Raw genomic sequence first — 18,862 nt, forward strand, 5'->3', positions numbered from 1 at the left:
ATACTAAAATTTGAATATCATTATCACTTTTACATATTTAGAAGACAATCAGTGACAGATCCATAAATATTTTTTTAGGATTGATACACTCATATACCTATATGAACAACACAAAATTTATCAAAAAGAAAAGAAAATCTGGGTTTCAATGGATATAATCAACAAAATAAATAATTAATAGAAATAAATTCAAAATTTTAAGTGGACACTTATTCACTCTAAACTAAATGTGCATCCACCACTAAATACATTCATAGTCACCATACCCTACCCCACCTTGTCCAACCATAATAGAATAATCTACGAATTAATCTAAAATTTATCGATCGATTCAAATTTGGTCATCACTTTACCATTCTAATCTCACTAGAAAGTAGAAGTGAATGTTCGATCGAGCCGAGTCGGAATTGAGTAAAAAAATTAAGTTATTCGAGTTGACGAGTCTTATTTTATAACTCGAAGTTGACTTGAAATTTTTTTGAGTCGATTTGTTGAGTTTTTGTTTAAATTAAATTGTAAATATTTATAATATTATGTTATTATTTGATTCCAATTTAAATAGTTTTCATACATATTCCAATTTAAATTGTATATATTTCTTCATATGTGATATACATATTCATACAGAGTCAAGGGACTCGAATCAAACTTAAAAATCAATCCAGTAATTACAAAAAGTTTCGAGTTATTCGAGTTGTATTTAACAACTCGATTTGAAATTGAAACCTTTTGGAGTGAAGTCAAATTTATAAAATTACAACTCGAAATCAATTTGAGTCGAGTCGAATTTTGCTTACCCTGCTAGAAAGTTTAATAAACTAAAAACAACCTCGAACAAGTGAAAAACTGTTAAGATACTTGCAATATTAATAAAAAGCTTGAATTTTTGTGCAGGAAAATGCAGTGCCACCTCTTTTAAATTATGCCAGTTGAGAACAAAGTAGCTGGTTAATAATAATGTAGCAAGTACAATACATGAGTTGTTCGAAAGAGTAATGTTTTAGAAAGTGGTGTGATATTGTTTAGTATACTAAATTTAGAGACACGACATTGCCAGATGAAGTAAAAAGCATGTGATGTTTGTGTGACGGTTGATCATCAGTTTGTGCTTAATGTTATAATGGTGCTCAAGTTTATGGATCTTCGCGTCATATCCATGTCATTGCCCGCTGAAAAGAAGGATTTTGGTCCAAAGAATGATGTTATTAGTTTAATCATTTAAGTCCCCAAAGCCGCATGATAGCCACTATCTCCTTTGATTATGTAACTCCAAGTACAAACTTAAAACGTTAAATTAAGGCAACGCAGCCTTTGTTTCAGCTTGTCTTCCTTCTAAATATAAAATAAATAAAAAGGGTTATTTTCACCATCAAGCTTTTGAGTTAACTAGTGTTGATGGATCAATTGAGTTACGGCGGTTATAGATGATTCATCCCTTTTAATTTAAACAAAAAATCGCAGTTGATGGTAGATCGATCGCTAGTCGATTAGATATGAGAATGTAAGTTGAGGTGCTTTCATTTAGGTCACATCTCGTCTTTCAATCTTGGTTGAGAGATTTTATAATGATGTTTAGTTTGAGTGTCGGTCATAGGGATATTGTGACTATCCGTAGGCCGGTAGCCTAAGCGGATATGATCAGGTGGCATTAGATTTAACCTTGATGGATCACGTAGCTTCTCAGAGGTCTTATCATTAAGTTATGACTTCCCAAGAGATGTTTGATATTCGAGAGACCTCTTTAGGAGATGTATAATGATGTTTAGTTTGAGTGTCGGTCATAGGGATATTGTGACTATCCGTAGGCCGGTAGCCTAAGCGGATATGATCAGGTGGCATTAGATTTAACCTTGATGGATCACGTAGGCTTCTCAGAGGTCTTATCATTAAGTTATGACTTCCCAAGAGATGTTTGATATTCGAGAGACCTCTTTAGGAGATGCTCCCTCTCTATGTCTTTTGGAATTCCCTAGGTTCTGGAGGGTTGACGATGCCTTAAGGTCCTCCGGTAGATGTGAGGCACAGAAATGATGTGTGTGCAAAAGATTTTTAACGGAGATACAACATTTGTCCCCTATTTGTTGAGAGAATATCATAAAGTGGCTTGACCCATGACATAATCATTTAAGTGTTACAAAACTTTAATAGGATTTAGAGTCTAAATATGTGGAGTCTTGTGTTTGACACGATGAAGTGGTGTGTCTTTTTTACCGTTGGGGATGTATCGTTTCGTATGTTACATATGAGGATTTAGAGTGGTAGACGCAGATCCTTTAGCGTTGTTGTTTTCCCTTTGCAAGATCATCTAAGCTTGATGTCATGACATCGAAGAAGAACAACGTGAAAACTGTGAGAGATGAAGAGAAGATTGAAGCGATCTGTCAACGACCAGCGAATGGTAGTATTTTTTAATGCACAACTCTTTGGCTCAAGGTCAAGAATTAGCTGTTGAGTTGTGGTGTATCGTAAGAAAACTATGAGTTCGAGTTTGGCCTCCTCTCTGGTTCGCACAGTATGAGCGACCATGAAGATGGTAGTGATGGGAACCCAACATGGTTTTACCTTCCCCTTTTCATTTTACAAGTCAAATTTTATTTTCTCATGCACAACTTCGGGAGTGAGGTGTTGGATCATTATGAAATAGTGTCATGTCATTTGGTCGGAACGGCATGGTGGATTCTTGTGAGCTATTTTATCTTTATAGAAAGAAAAGGAAGGAACCTTTGATAATCGTATTGTAGAATCTCTTTACGCTCAACAACTTAACCCAAGAAATAGGCGAAGGGCTCTTGTATTTCGTGTGGAGATGTGATAAAGGTTTTAAGACAAACCAAAAATAAAAGTGATCAAAATGTTATTTTTTCAAAAACCAATAACTAAAATTAGACAAACTGAAAACAAAATGGATTCGGTCTACAATATTGTCAACCCCACTCTTATTATATGTTTTGGCCTGCTAAATAAATTTCCATCTTCAATATCTCCTTTGAAGTTTTCTGAATCGATTTGGAAATTTAAAGATCATATCAGAATTTCTAAGCCAAGCCAAGAAAATTACCTTAGTTTTAAAATAACTTAACTGGTGTAAAAATGTTTTCCTCTAAAGATCTAGCAGTTGTTTTACCGAAGTGAATGTGATACGTGCTCGCCACTATCATCAGATGTAAGCTTGATGCCGATGCCATTATAATATTCCATGGAAGCTCCTGCTTCACATGAGACTCAAACATGGCTTCCTCTTTGTTTTGCTTGCATCACATTAACAAAATAACTTAAAAACATACTATAAAATTTCGCATGCGCACTTCAACTAAGCTTCAAAGCCGATTTTGTCAGCAAATCACCCTGTAATTATCCATTCAGAGACCGCCGCTTGCCTTCCATTTGTACTTCAACCAACATCCATGCAAAGAACTGAATAAATAAATATAAACCCTTTTTAGAACTCTTTTTTATCATCATGATTCATGGAGATGGTGGTGGGGATGAATGCGGCTCACATTGTTAACATCATGCAACATCTGTTTATATACGTAGCGTAGCCTGGTTTCAGCTATAAATTCCTTTCTGCAGATGCAAATTCATATCAGAGAAAAAAAAATAGATAGATTGAGTCCAATGGCAACATCTTACTCAACCACTACCACCATTCTTTTATTCCTACTCATTTCCTTCTTCAGTTTCAATCAAATCCAAGCTGGGAACAGAAACCCTAATTCAGTTGTTCTTGGTCTAACTCGTTCTAGCCCTACCTTCACCATACCTAAACCTACCAAATACTCAATAAAAAGACTTTCACAAGCTTCAGATATGGTTGAGCCATTGAGGGCAGTAAGAGATGGGTACTTGCTGACTTTAAATATAGGAACACCAAGACAGGTCATTCAAGTTTACATGGATACCGGGAGTGACCTGACTTGGGTTCCTTGTGGGAATCTATCCTTTGATTGTCTAGATTGTGATGACTATAGGAACAATAAGTTAATAGGCACTTTCTCCACTTCATATTCTTCATCATCTGTTAGGGACACCTGCGGTAGCTCTTTTTGCATAGATATTCATAGCTCTGATAACTCTTTCGATACATGCATCGAGGCCGGATGTTCATTAAGTTCCCTTCTCAAAGCCACCTGCTCTAGGCCTTGTCCTTCCTTTGCCTATTCCTATGGTGAAGGAGGGCTAGTCACAGGGACACTAACCAGGGATAACCTTAGGGTCCATGGTAGTAACCCTGATATCACTAAGGATCTTCCCAGGTTTTCTTTTGGTTGTGTCGGCTCTACTTATAGAGAACCTATTGGCATTGCAGGGTTTGGTAGGGGCGTACTTTCTCTACCATCACAGTTAGGGTTCCTCCAAAAAGGGTTTTCCCATTGCTTCTTAGCTTTCAAGTATGCCAACAATCAGAGTATTTCAAGCCCATTGTTCATGGGAGACATTGCTGTATCTTCCAATGACAATATACAGTTCACCCCAATGTTGAAGAGTCCCATGTTTCCAAACTACTACTACATTGGTCTAGAGGCCATAACTGTCGGCGACATTAGCTCTGCTAGAGTTCCTTTAAACTTGAGAGAGTTCGATTCTCAAGGTAATGGGGGAATGTTGATTGATTCAGGCACCACTTACACTCACCTCCCTGAACCATTCTATTCTCAACTTCTCTCAATGCTCCAATCAGCAATAACTTATCCTCGGGCCACGGATGTCGAGACACAAACCGGATTCGATCTCTGTTATAGAGTTCCATGTCCAAATAACAGATTCACAACTGATTCTTTCCCTTCCATCACTTTTCATTTCCTAAACAATGTGAGCCTTGTTCTGCCACAAGCTAATTACTTCTACGCCATGAGTGCTCCAATTAATTCAACTGGGGTGAAATGCCTGTTGTTCCAAAGCATGGATGATAGCAACTATGGACCAGCTGGTGTATTTGGGAACTTCCAACAGCAAAATGTGGAAGTTGTTTATGATTTGGAGAAAGAGAGAATTGGGTTTCAACCGATGGACTGTGCAGCCGCCGCAGCATCTCAGGGACTTCATAAGAAATGATTTTAATGCTAGTTCTTATTTGAATAATATGTTGCAACTTTCCTTATTTTAATGAAGTTAGTTTTGTACTCGTTGAGTTAATGTGCAAACTAGATTCTGGGGCTGTAACGTTTTGGTTTTGGATTAATTAAGAAAAACAAGCTGGTCATTCTAGCTTAGCTGCAGAGAATATAAATATGGTGGACCAACTTTATTAAACTATATTATCAGTAATATCCAAAAAGAGGCAGAAAAATTGTTTCTATGATGCAATCAATCGTTAGCATAAACTACATTCAAGTCACATTGAGTTCAACTATTTCGAAGTCGACAAAAGATGGTTTGTCTCGGATCAAGCCACGAATGAGAAGAAAGCTCCCAAACCATTCCTATGGATGATAACAAGTCCTTAAATCCTTTCCACCTATGGAGTTTAGGTCATAGACAAGACCCCAATCCAGATATATTCAGAAAAATGTTATCAAAGCCTAAGAGCTATACACACGAGTTGTAAAACAAGCAGCCAAGTCAACACCATCAATGTCATATTTATTTGAACATAAGCATAGCATTACCATTTTTAGTTACATGAAAAACCAATCTCCAACATCATAAACGGGTCAACATCAATGCCTCTAGACAACATTCATGTACAGCCCTGAATGATTCGTCAAACAGGGTAAAGGAAAGATAAAACTCTGATTGCAGAGCCATTGAGCATTACAGGATCTATTTAGAAGATACACGCGGGAAACAACAACATCGTCTAAGAGCAACAAGATGCACTTGCTGCCCGTTCTGCAGGTCTATCGATGAGAACCATTCCAGCAGGATTCTGTGCTGGCTGAACTCGAGGCAATCTTTTAGCTGCATGAAATAAAAAAATAAGTCGATTGCAACTTCACAAAACAAATACTGCATGCTTTTAGAAAATTTAACAAAACAACATATAAAGCACCTATTTCATGGAAAACTTCATTGACATTGGATGCGGTCTTTGCAGAAGTTTCCATGAAGAAAAGACCATTCTCCTGAGCATAAGTTTGTGCCTCCTGAATCACCAAGGAGAATAAGTCAAATAGAGATTTGCATGTAGTTTGAAGTCAAAAACAAAATTGGACCATGATTCCATTTGACCAATTGACCTTTTACCATCTCAAAGAGATGAGTTGTTTTGAAGTGTCAAAAAATTGGAAGCAGAGAAACCCAGAATGCTCATAATTAATGATTAAAAGTAATAATATATGTTTACATTTTAAAGAAAAAGTGAGGTGAACTAAAAAAAAAAACTGAAAACTTGCCTCCGGTTCCACCTTTCTTGCATCTAGTAAATCAGCTTTGTTCCCAGCAAGAGCCATTACCATATTAGGATTGCCTTCACAGGAAAAGAAAACGAATTAAAACAGAGACTTAGAATTCAATCAATCAAGAGTCCTTAAAATTAAACATTTAAGAAGGAAAAAAATGGATATATTGACAATCAAGAAGGATAACGTCAAGGAATGGAAAAGGCAAAATACTACCTTGGGCTTGAAGTTCTTGGACCCATTTCTTGGCTCTCTCAAATGATGCCTACAAAGTAAGAAGAATGCTATTACCATTCTTTGGATACTGAAAGCCATTCCAAACTAAAAATTTCGCCAAGTTCTTAAAAATTTAAAATCCTTGCAAATCTAAACTTTAATGTGGTGACAAATTGTAATAGTGAATAGATAATACACTAAAAATGCCTCAAATATAAACCCCTTCACTCCCCACCCTCTTCCTTCAAGGGGAAAAACAAGCAACTTTACATACAAAAAAGAAAAATTATCAAACAAAATAATTAAAGAGGAAAGAAGAGAGAACAGCAATCTGAAGATAACCTTTGTTTTTCCTTCAAATAACAAGCCTCGGATTTGATAATTCTTTAAACGATATCGTAACATGATTTTGGAGAAGATGCCAACAATAGTGATCAAGGCATAAAACCATTCAAAAACATATAATTGCAAAAAATCACAAAATTAGATTCATATGAAGATTGCCCTCATACCAGTAATGCTCAGGCGCTGTCTGGTTAGCATTTTTCACTTTTTTTATATAAAAAATGAAAAGCAATAAATGCAAAAATAACTTACAAAAGGGGCAAACAGCAGAGAGCAAAAGCACCAAGAAAACAGAACAATAGGGAATTGAACGAAGTATGACCTACATGCTCCCAAAGTTTTAATACTTCATCTCACAATGTCACCTTTAGAGCAATAGACAATTTAGTGGCTCGATGACCAAACCACACAGAGAACACACTTACTTGATTTGTCATATCATACACAATGATCGCGGCTGCAGCTCCTCTGTAGTACATTGGTGCTAAGCTATGGTACCTCTCTTGGCCAGCCGTATCCCAAATCTCAAACTTTACAGTAGCATCATTCACAGCCAATGTCTGGGAAAAGAAAGCCGCACCTATTGTTGATTCCTACATGATAATAAGATAAATATCAAATTATAATTTTACTACTGATTTTTTTTATTAATGCATTTTCTATCTTAAATATAAGAACACCAACAACCTGAAATTCAACAAATTGCCCTTTCACAAAGCGCAACACAAGGCTAGACTTTCCAGCTCCAACATCCCCAAGTAGAACCTGAAGAATAAATTACATATTAACAACAAATACAGGCAACAAAAACATCGGTAAATATCAACAATCTGAACAACAAGTACCAGAGAAATTAGGCATAAACCTTAAGCACATAATTTTAACAAAATCTCAAAGCTTTGGAAATAATAAAAATATACCCTAAGCTTTATAAATGACGAAAAGAGAGAAATTTGCACAATTCAATCAGCCTAAATCAGGTGCTTAATGAGATATCAAAGAAAAAGAACCTACAGGATGTAAGCAAAACTCAGACGGGATTTGATCAAATCTAAAACAAACCCAAAAAAATAAAAACAATTTTTAATTGCAAACATAAACTAAACCCATATCACAGTTCATACAAAAAAAAAAGCATGATCAACAATTCATCAGGACCCAGATCAGAATTCAGCATCTAAACCAGACCCAAAGCATCAAATACTAGTGAAAATAAACAAATCTTATAAAACCAAAAGAGGGTTTAAATCACGAGAGAGAGAGAGAGAGAGAGAGACTAATTTAGCATTGATGTTCTTATTTCCAGTGGTGGCCATGAGAATGAAATCCTCTGTAATCGGATTAATGTTCCCACACACAAAAAAAAAGATTATGGGATAAAGGAAAAGATTGAGAATTGAGGCTTGTTGGATGCGTTGACGAACAAGTAAAGAAAAGGGAATTGAGAAGACGTGATGTTAAATCCAAAGGGTAAAAGCAAAGGGAAAGATCATCCTCAACACCTCTTATGGAAAATTACCAATGACTCTTCAACCCAAGCACGACAGCGACTGCTTTTTTTTATTTTCTCTTTCTTCATTGGAATTTTCTTTTGTCCTTTTCGCTTTTTTTAATTTTTATAAATATAAATCCACGTGGCAAAGGCCGAGCCATTGGTGTTTCTTATTCTTTCCTCACCTTCTCTTTCTGTTATTGTTTTTGTTTTTGTACTGGATCAAATTTAAGGCTAAATTACTCCAGTATCAACAATTAAAAAAAAGTAAATACTAGAATAATATTCTTTGATAATTAATATCAAATTTGTATTTTTTAGATTTAATCGTTAAAGAAAAATATGAATGTTTTTTATATGTGATGTAATTTTAACAATTTTTATTTAAACATAGAAGATAACTTTACTCTTAATTAGTATTTAACCTACAATTTTTTAAAAAAAATGAGAGGATCAATTAAGAGTTTTAAATCAATTTCAATTTAGTAAATTTTACTCCTAACAAGTACTCAAACTATATTCTTTTATATAAGTGTCTTAATTATTTTTTAATTACCTAAAATTACAAATGTTATTATTATAAGTGTCCTTTCTTATTCCCCCACTCTTATCTCCTCCCTCCCTCTAACCCAGTGAATGTAAATTCCCTCTTTCCTTTCTTATTCCCCCACTCTTATCTACTCCCTCCCTCTAACCCAGTGAATGTAAATTCCCTCTTTCCCCTTATCCCACTCCTATTTTCTCCGTATATGAACAGTGGTGTCGCGTTGGTAAGAAGGTGGGTTGTCCGTAGTGGGTGGGTGTTCGTCAATGGTGATGGTATTAAATTTTTAATTAAATTTCTAAACACAATAGGAGTCATTTAACGATTTTTTTAACTGTTGTTACGATTAATATATTAAAAATGATAATTGTTATAACGTTAGATACATAAATTGATCGTAAAATAATTTAGATATTTAAATAAAAATACTATATAATTTAGATACTTATTTTTATATTAAACTTATAAATAAAATATAATTTCAAATATATATAAAATATTATGAATTTAAGTTATACACAATATATATATATATATATATAATATTGTCTACTTTAAATGATGCAGTGGTCTTGGTTTGGTAAAGTTTACTTGATTTTCCAATCAGTCTTGATTAGATAGTTCTGCTGTACGACAGTTTTAATATACATTTAAGGAAAGATTCTATTGAAAATGTTAATATTTTTTAACATTTTTGGTAAAACACTACCTAAAACATTTTTTTTTACTGGAAATGTGAATTTTGCTATCTAGTTTTTGGTAGAAAAACAATGGTTTATGTAGCGTTTTACCGGAAATATTAAACATTTTAGGTGGCGCTCAATATTAACATTTCCTGTAGAAAAATAATGTTTTATATAGCGCTTTATCGAAAATGTTAAAAAAATATTAACATATTTGGTAGCGTCTTTCTTTATTCGTATATTATGGATGTCGTACCTTAGACATCCCCTTGGTTTGAATTCTTTTGTCCCTAATTTTGCTTGGGTTTTTTTCAACCATGTGTCACCCTCTGATTGGTAGAAAATAAATATATTAAATTAAATAATAAGAACCACATATATAATTATACAAGATATTTTAACTATCACATTAGCTAATCCATTAAATGTTAATGACGAGTGGTTTGATTGACAACAATTAAATAATTTAATGGTCTGATTGACAAAATTAAAAGATTGATGATAAAAGTAAAAGGGTTAAATAGTTAAGTGATCATTGATGTAGTTTACTCTTTCTTAAATATAAACCAATTGAGCTTCGACATTTTTAGATAATATTCATATTTGTAAATCAACGAGGACGTGATATTATTTTATGGTGACACATCAAAATCACTATTAAGTTTTAATACCAAAATGAAACTTAAACTAAACGTTAAATATGATTTTTTTTAAATAAAGTTTAAACACCAAAACAAGCAAAAATAATAGTTTAGGTACTAAACTTTTTACCCTATCTTCAAAAGTATCTCTTAAAATACTATCAAGTTTTTCGATAATCCTCTTTTGAAGGCATTTTTTAGGTTCAGGGATGGCACGGACAGAGTGCCGTGTCTAGTTTAGAGTGCTCGAAGGTGGTTGAGATTGTGGCCAAGAAGAAGGGTGATGGGTACTGAGATATCATGAATAGAAGGGTAGGCTGGTAGAAATAGATTTTTGTTCAATATATATATATATATATATAATATATATATATATATATATATATATATATATATAATCTTGCAAATTGTGACAACCAATTAGATATTTTCATTTTGCTAAGAAAGTTTGACTATTCGTTAGATAATTTAATATATTCTTTATATAGTCACTCATAATTTTTTATTTCATTGTCGATATCATCATTGAAATCTAAGTTAAATAAAACTGGAGCATCGATACCATCAAGTTTTTTGAACTGAATACACGAAAGATTGGATCCCCATAATTCAATAAAATCAAAGGGAAAGGATTGATAAAAAAATAAAAGATATAGGAGAAGAAAGTAAGTTTCCTTTTTAAATAGAAATAGAAGTGATATATGATGATATTGAAAAGGAAGGATACTGGTTCGGATTGGGTATAAGGAATTGATGGATTCTTATAACTCGATTAAGTTAAAATCAACTTCAACAATGTCATAGCTATTCCTTAGAAAATTTCATATATAATTTTTTAAAAGTTTGACATCAAAAATAATTAGAAAGAGATTCTATTTATTCATTAAAAAAATTATATTTAATTACATATATTGATAAAAAAATATTAACAGTTTTAATATTAGAACTCGCATAGGTGAAAAAAAATTAAAAACAAAATCACATGCACCAAAATATCTAATGATATGCTATTAAAATGCAGGGTATAATTGTGAGAAATCTTGCAAACTTTTTTGTTTTTGAGTGCACAGATGACATGATGAATGAAATGTTTAATTTTAAAACTTTGACCTAAGAACAGTGCCTACAATGGCATTTCTGTAAAGTTATTGAACGACAGCATCCTTCTGGTCAGAGTCAGAAGGTTCAGTTCAGAGATCCTTTGACTGGTCGCTTTTGACCCAGAAATACTGGTCAATGCCACCAGTTGCTGCCCCACTTCTCTCACATTGCTACTTCATATATGATTGAATGATAAGTTAAGCAGCTTCCCGCTCCCATGTGTGATTCACACTCCAAATCAGTGTATCAGAATTATCAACTTTTGAAAGGATCGCTTGTAAGGGTGTAAATCAACTTGCTTGTAAATGAGATAATAAATAAGTTTATTCACGAACATAAATGAATCAAATATATATATATATATATATTTGTGTTTGTTTATTTGTTAAATAAACATAATATATTTATTCATACTCATTTATTAGTTTAATAAGTAAATATTATACGAACAGTTCACGAATAATTCGTCGAACGTTTTGTTCATTTATACCCCTAATTGTTTACTTGAAGTAACTTGAGTTTTGAGAACCATTGAGTAGACTTAGTGGTAAAAAGTAAGGTGCGTATGCAATGTGTAAGCGGTGTCACTAAATTAAAAAAAAATCAGAACCTTATAATCACTACATACTAATCAAATAACTTGTGTTTTGAACAATAAAGATTAGGGTTTTGGCATCTCCATATATCTATATATATATATGATGTCCTTGAAGATAAACCCAAATGCACAACAATCTTCTTATATTTAACTTTTTTGTAGTATTACAACTAACCCTTGTTAAGACATGGGAGTTTAACATGAAGGAGATGAGAGAGTTTTAATTAAGACATAATTAGAATCATAATCAAGAGAATCACTTTGGAGCTGACTGGTTTTTATGGGAAGCCAAAGCTACATACTAATCAAATAACTTGTGTTTTGAACAATAAAGATTAGGGCTTTGGCATCTCCATATATATATATATGCTTTCCTTGAAGATAAACCCAAATGCACAGCAATTTGCTTATATTTAACTTTTTTGTAGTATTACAACTAACCCTTGTTAAGACATGGGAGTTTAAATACATGACATGAAGGAGATGAGAGAGTTTTAATTAAGACATAATTAGAATCATAATCAAGAGAATCACTTTGGAGCTGACTGGTTTTTATGGGAAGCCAAAGCAATGATGGAATTAGCAAGCCTGTTAATGGCTTCAACCAGGCCCTCAATTCCTCTTCTTTTGATCTCTGTCTTAGATTCCTCAATCTCTAGCCTTCTCTCGCGTAAAATAACAAGGTCTCTATGTCTTCTCTCCTCATTCTCCTCACTGGCCTGGATGGCTTCTGCTATAACGGAAGCACTTTTGAAGATTGCAGTTCCCACTTCATTTGAGTTGCTTGGACTTGCAGCGCCTTCCCCATTACCTCTTGATCTTCTCCTTCTCTTTGCTAGTGAGCCTGAATGCTCGCTTGTACAGAATCTGAGCTATCACGTACATCTCCAAGACATAGAAATGGAACCAATTAAATCAATCAGTAGTTCAATATTGAAATCAGTGCATCATCATGGTCTGTAAGTCTGTGAACATGGCAAATTGAAATGCATGTGAGCAAGGGAAGCGAGAGAGGGGGAGAGTACCTACTGTGGGCAATGGCTGAGCCTGAGCATACGAAAGGGGTGGATGTAGTAGTAGTGCAGGAGCAGCGTTTGGCGGCGGTGGTGCTGTTAGAGGCAATGGAATTGCAGCTGGAATAGGTGGAAGTTGATGTAGCAATGAAGGTTGCACGCTAGTAATTGGTGTATCCATAACATAAGGTTTATTGGGGATGGGAACCGAGCCGCCACCACTAGCACCTGCAGCCACCACATTCTGAGCTCCTTTCTTCTCCACCACCTGTTCCAAATGCTCATATATATGACGCAACATGTTAGTAGGCAAGCTCTTTTCTTTTCTTTCATTCTTCTCCATCTCCCAATAGTTACTACCAGTATCATTCCCTTCCCCTCTCTCAGCTGTTCTCCTTTGGTACTCTCTCACTTTCTTGTAGTCCCTCATGAGATTATCCCATTTATCATTGCACTGATTTTGGCTCCTCAAACACCCTCTCCTCCAACAATAATCTTCCACCCATTTCCATCTCAGCTCCGTTGGTTTTCCCTCACTTTTCTTCATTCTCCTCTCATCATCCATCTTTTTCGCCTCGATCAACACCATTGTTTCATTAACAGTCCAGTTCCCTTTCCTGTATTCTCTGGTCACAATAATATTACCACCTTGATCATCCATCACCTAAATAACCCTTTCTTACAACAGAAAATTGAAAATAATGAAACTTAGGCAATGAAAATGATCAATGACAATAAACATCAAAGATCATGCTGTTTCATGGTTGGTGGTGATTTCCAGAAGAGAATTACATGTTCTGATTCTTATATGTAAAAGAAAAGGAGAGAACCAACAAAAGCCATTAAAATCATCAAAAGAATCTTCAAATTTTAAAGTTGAAATCTAAAACTACTTATTATTCCCACAAAGTGAGGGCAAGAGAGAGAAAAAAAAGAAGGGTGGGAGAGAGAAAGTGTTATGAAACTAGCATTATAAGAAAAGGCCAAGCAAAATCCACTCAAACTGACACAAAAACAAACCCTAAAAATTTCTCAGAGAAAGTAGAAAGAGAAAGAGAGACTTCTTTTTTCTAGGAAAGGGTACTAGATAATTAGGGATGGAGAAAAAAGATTTAGTGTTACAATGAAAGCATACTGGAAAAAGTGGATAATCCACCAATCATCACTCAAACCTTAAACTTCCATGTGGCATTTGACTCTTAAGCTTCACTGAAAAGTATAATTCCAGCACAAAAAGCTGCAGTATTAATGTGATATCTTATAGAAGCCAATGAACAACATGGAACACTTGAAGCACTGGATATCTCCTCTAAACATGATCAGACAAGAGAGATATACATTAAAAGACTAAACTGCATGGTTAAGAACACCCTAATCATTTGGGGTTCTTAAATAAGTCCCATGCAATGCGAAGAGAAACCGGTAGCAGAAGATGTCACGTGGTAACATTGGGGAGTATTATTATTACATAAAAGACCCTTCAACTGTTTGGACAAGCAATTTAATTATGTGGCGACGAGGTATAGTTTTGTTCTTTTGGGAATACTACAGATGTCCATTTAGTCTTTTAAGGCAAGACATGTAAAGGCATCAGTGCCACATCGGCAAGCTTTTTTGCTTTGTTTCTATCTGCCAGCTAGGCCCAGGAAAAAAGAGGTACAAAAACTACTGCTTGGGGGGGTCACTTTGACTAGGGTTTTGACCAAGAACTAACCATGGGATCTCATGACTGGTCTTTTCGTTTGTTTTTGTACTCTAGCCTGCATTTCTCGGTACACTTTGGCTACCGACGTGTAATTTTATGTTAATTAACAGATTTATAAAATTTTAAAAAATAAATATTCAATAAAAATATAAAAATATTTAAAATATATAAAAGTTTGAAATTTATAAAAGACTATCACTCCTCCATCCCTGCTTATGGATAACTCCTTTATTATTGTTTCTCCTTTCTAAGTTTGCCTCGAAATTATATAGTAATAATATATAAAAACTTATGGAGAAAGAATTTAATTGATAGGTAAAATCAATACACAGAAAAGGATTCATAAAAGGTTCAGTATATTGGAGATAAAGTCCAAAAAGTTGGATGAACATTTGTTTTTGGATAAGTTAAATTTTATTATCTAAAGGAGCAATGTTGCTACAAGAAACGTCTCAAAAGAGAGTATAAACAATTACTTACAACAAAATAATGGTTAGTCTATACCCCAATTACAGTAAAGATTAAAGTTGACATTATCATTTTTATTGATGTTTTTGCCTCTAAGCTATATCCGGACAATTTCCTTGATGGTTAGCAAAATTTGATCAGCTTCTCTAGTTTTTCATTGAAAGATTCGAATAGATGTAAGAAGTCCAAACAATTTTCAATAAGACGAAGATGAGTGATTTGCCCCTACATTCATCACAAGCCCATTCAATCATAACTTCCCAAGACATGTGGGGTTTACGCAAATGAGAAAGGTTTAAGATAGAATATATACCACAGTGATTTAGCAAACCTACAGTCTGCAAATATATGTTTCTTGCATGAACATTTGGCTTTAACTCATATCAAGTAAATTTTAATATTATAATCTTTTTTTTAATTCCGTTCTTACATAATTTTATTTATTAGCCTCAACATTATTTTTAAAAAAATTTATATTAAATTCAATATCAACAATCTAATCCATCTTGTAAACATGCAAAACCTCAAGGAACATCAAAACAATCAAATGGCCGATAAATAAAGTGTATATTTACCAACAACTTTTTCTTTTTTAACTGACCGACAATCAGTTTGTTTAATGAGATAAAATATTATTATTTTTAAGTAAGATTCGAATTTTGATGTTGTGAATGAAGCTAATTAAGTTGGGAGTGTCTCACCCATAATGAACATTTGTAGTACTCGATCTAGATTAATCGATGAATAGATCAAATACAAATGATTATACAAAAAAAGTAAGTACGGGTTTATTCAATTAAATATGTTACAAGGATGTAAGAACTTAAATTCTTATATGTATGAACTAAGCCACATTGGTAGTTAAAGGATTGTTTGTTATCTCTAAAGGTCCTAGGTTCGAAAACGATATCTATCAAATGGTTAAGAGTCATGTTGAATTTAGGTACGCTTTTATATCTAGTATTATAATTTAGTTCTATCAAAGTCGACATCAATCTTTTCTGTTTACACGTGATTTGAAATTTTATCATTTTAATAAAGTTATATTATAAATTAGAACTTATTAAAATAAAAAAATTTGGTCTATGAAATCAAAGAAATAAGTTCAAGAGTTGATGACACGTAAAGAATGATCCCTTATAACACCCTATTTTTTTTTCTAAAAGAAGGTTAAAAGATTAAATTACATTTTTTATGAATTTAGAGCCAGTTCTATGAATCTCAAATGGTTTAAGGGTTAAACGCCTAACTTTCCCTATTTTGAGTTACGAATAAAAGGTGAAATGAGAAAGAATAAAAAACTGACCCTCGGAAGGGTCAAACCCGCCGCCAGTGGCTATTCATCGGATTGAAGAGAACCTTCCTTGAATCACTGTTTACGAGTTTGCACCGCCGCGTCATTGTTTCATCGTCGTGCAAAAAGCCCTAGTAAATATTTTTGAAGAGATATATATATATATATATATATATATATATAATTTTTAAATGAGATAAATATAAATAAAATTTCAAGATAATATCATTGATAAAATAAATTACGAATTAAAAAAATTGAATTTTAAGATGGATAGTGTTTACCTTTGAGTACATGTGAATCCGTCACTGACCTTAGCCCACATCTAACAGACGTATTTTCTACATGGTCCCCTTCTCTCAAACCCAGCTCCTATATGAACCAGTTAGCCAATAAGCCCTCTCAGCCAACCCACTTGCATGACCAAGCCTGCCGTTTTGCAGGTGTCTTTGACCCAATGTTTAGGCTCGTTTCAGCCTACACCTTTCTAAGCCTAACCTTAGGGGAGTTCGCGAAAAAAAATCATACCATGTAATAATTTATTACCAACAATAATATTTTTTGATTAAAATGGTGAGACTATTATCTTTAAATTATTAGATACTAAACAATTTCTATAATTTTGGACAAGAATACATCTAAAATAATGAATTATTTTCATATAGATATTTTTAATACTTATTCTTCATGTTTTACTAAACAATATAAACATAATAATAATATACAAAGGGCTTGATTTAATAAAATATTATCAATTTTAGTAATTATAATTATTTTATATATTTTTATATTTTACATTTTAATTGTCTATAATTTTATGAGATGAAAAATATATTATTTTTAAAAAGTATTTATTTAAAATAATATCTAAATTTGAGTTATTAAAAATGAATCTTATACATTGAAAAATAATATTTTCATTCACTCAAGACCATAATACTATTTTTTATATCATATTTATTTTATATATAAATAAATATGATACTTATAAAAATTGTTTCACAATATATGTTTAATATACTAATTATAATAATCATATTTTAAATGTATTTTTTCTCAAAAGTTAGATAATGCAACGGTTAAAATATTTCTATGAAATTTTATTCAAATATTTACAATTTAATATTAAAGTTTAACTTGTTGAAAAATACGTATATCATAAGAATAATTTGATAAAATATGCATTCAATTAATCTTATATTCTTCAAACCAAATATTGAAATCTTGCATTTATGATACACTATGGTTGTAAATGAGACAAGACATATCGTGAGCTACTCGAGTTTATCTTGATCAATACCCGACTCAAATTCTCAGAGCCGAAGCAAGTTATTTGATACTCAAAAAGCTCGCAAGCAACTAAAAAATAATATATTGAAATTTTATGTTGTAAAATTAAATTATTAAGAATATTAACATTTATGTGTTAGTATTTTTTTAAAATACAATATAAAAATTTTATGTACTTAAGGTTCAAGTTCGAGTTTGAGCTTCAATCAAGTTAAATATAAGCTTTCTTTTTTTTACTTCAAGATTTTTCGAGTTCGAAACAAGCTTTAAAATCTTAAGCTCATAAGCTTTCAAATCAAGTCGAGCTCAATTTTAAAGTTTTCAAGTCAAGTCGAATTCAACTCGACTCGTTTACAGCCCTATACCAGTCCTATGTTAAATAAATCAAACAAAATAATGTAATATTCCTAGAGCAATGCTACACTCTAGTGATCTTAATCTCAAAGGTAATCCTACATTATGCAACAAACGCTCCCTAAGCTATATTCACCTAAGAAAGACTCGAGCCCAAATCTACCAAGGGCCAAAGCTTATGGCTTGAACCCAGTCCATACCCACTTTTAATAGAACTTGACCCATGTCTTCTTCGACTTATAACCTAATCTATTAACTTGACTTTAACCATTACGGCTTGTTAATAAATCCAAAACTCTGATTGAATTGGATCGTTAACATTGGTTAGACGTTTAACTTTTACTAAAATGTTAAGGTTTAGTATAAAAATAAGTGTTCAAATTATATATTAAGTTAATTTTTTTGTGTTTAAATAATTTTTGTTAAAAATAGGTTTTTAACGTTTTATCCATTATACTTTTAGGTATTTACATAGTAACGATATTTAAGAAAAACCGTTAAGTGACACATTTCATGTTCATATATATATTTTTGATTTTTTTAAAATTAAATTAGAATATTATTATTTAAAAAAAACTAAATGTTTCAAAAATATCAAAAAAGGCCCCTAAGATTCTTAAATCCAAATCATCCAATTCCTTTGTCGATTGCTATTTTCACTGTCATCGAAATCGATCGTTTATACCGCTGTCGTTGTTGCCGTCCATATAGCCATCGACCATTCCTTTCCATGAGATTACAAATGCCCCCTCGTCCGGTTAAAATCCACCTATAAAA

The 18,862-nt window shown here is 32.9% G+C and overlaps 3 protein-coding genes across 3 annotated transcripts; 1 reads left to right on the top strand and 2 right to left on the bottom strand.

The window, feature by feature from the left end:
• The first annotated feature begins 3,554 nt into the window (after positions 1–3,554).
• On the top strand, positions 3,555–5,066 carry LOC120217474 (probable aspartyl protease At4g16563). The gene has a single exon (XM_039214559.1). The coding sequence runs from the start codon at positions 3,574–3,576 to the stop codon at positions 5,053–5,055; it is 1,482 nt and encodes a 493-aa protein (XP_039070490.1). The 5' UTR covers positions 3,555–3,573; the 3' UTR covers positions 5,056–5,066.
• A 496-nt stretch (positions 5,067–5,562) lies between these two features.
• On the bottom strand, positions 5,563–8,413 carry LOC120217755 (ras-related protein RABF2b-like). The gene is made up of 7 exons (XM_039214823.1): positions 8,180–8,413; positions 7,590–7,667; positions 7,328–7,495; positions 6,558–6,606; positions 6,336–6,409; positions 5,993–6,086; positions 5,563–5,901 (listed from the first exon to the last, which is right to left on the bottom strand). The coding sequence occupies exons 1-7, from the start codon at positions 8,216–8,218 to the stop codon at positions 5,801–5,803; spliced, it is 603 nt and encodes a 200-aa protein (XP_039070754.1). The 5' UTR covers positions 8,219–8,413; the 3' UTR covers positions 5,563–5,800.
• Positions 8,414–12,460: 4,047 nt separating this feature from the next.
• On the bottom strand, positions 12,461–13,673 carry LOC120217467. Its single transcript, XM_039214555.1, has 2 exons — positions 12,991–13,673; positions 12,461–12,833 (listed from the first exon to the last, which is right to left on the bottom strand). Exons 1-2 carry the CDS (start codon positions 13,633–13,635, stop codon positions 12,492–12,494), a joined length of 987 nt encoding a protein of 328 aa, XP_039070486.1. The 5' UTR covers positions 13,636–13,673; the 3' UTR covers positions 12,461–12,491.
• Positions 13,674–18,862: the final 5,189 nt, after the last annotated feature.

Source organism: Hibiscus syriacus, unplaced genomic scaffold (assembly GCF_006381635.1).
Source record: "Hibiscus syriacus cultivar Baekdansim isolate YM2019G1 unplaced genomic scaffold, ASM638163v2 tig00110187_pilon, whole genome shotgun sequence".
NCBI lineage: Eukaryota > Viridiplantae > Streptophyta > Magnoliopsida > Malvales > Malvaceae > Hibiscus > Hibiscus syriacus.

Excerpts from the sequence above, each read along its gene's own strand:
- LOC120217474 (XM_039214559.1), top strand. The coding sequence starts at position 3,574 with ATGCAAATTCATATCAGAGAAAAAAAAATAGATAGATTGAGTCCAATG.
- LOC120217755 (XM_039214823.1), bottom strand. The coding sequence starts at position 8,218 with ATGGCCACCACTGGAAATAAGAACATCAATGCTAAATTA. Across the intron at positions 7,668-8,179 it reads AGAACATCAATGCTAAATTA|GTTCTACTTGGGGATGTTGG; the intron begins GTCTCTCTCTCT and ends TTTATTCTTCAG. Across the intron at positions 5,902-5,992 it reads TGAAGTTTTCCATGAAATAG|CTAAAAGATTGCCTCGAGTT; the intron begins GTGCTTTATATG and ends TATTTCATGCAG.
- LOC120217467 (XM_039214555.1), bottom strand. The coding sequence starts at position 13,635 with ATGGATGATCAAGGTGGTAATATTATTGTGACCAGAGAATACAGGAAA. Across the intron at positions 12,834-12,990 it reads AGGCTCAGCCATTGCCCACA|CTCAGATTCTGTACAAGCGA; the intron begins GTAGGTACTCTC and ends TGTACGTGATAG.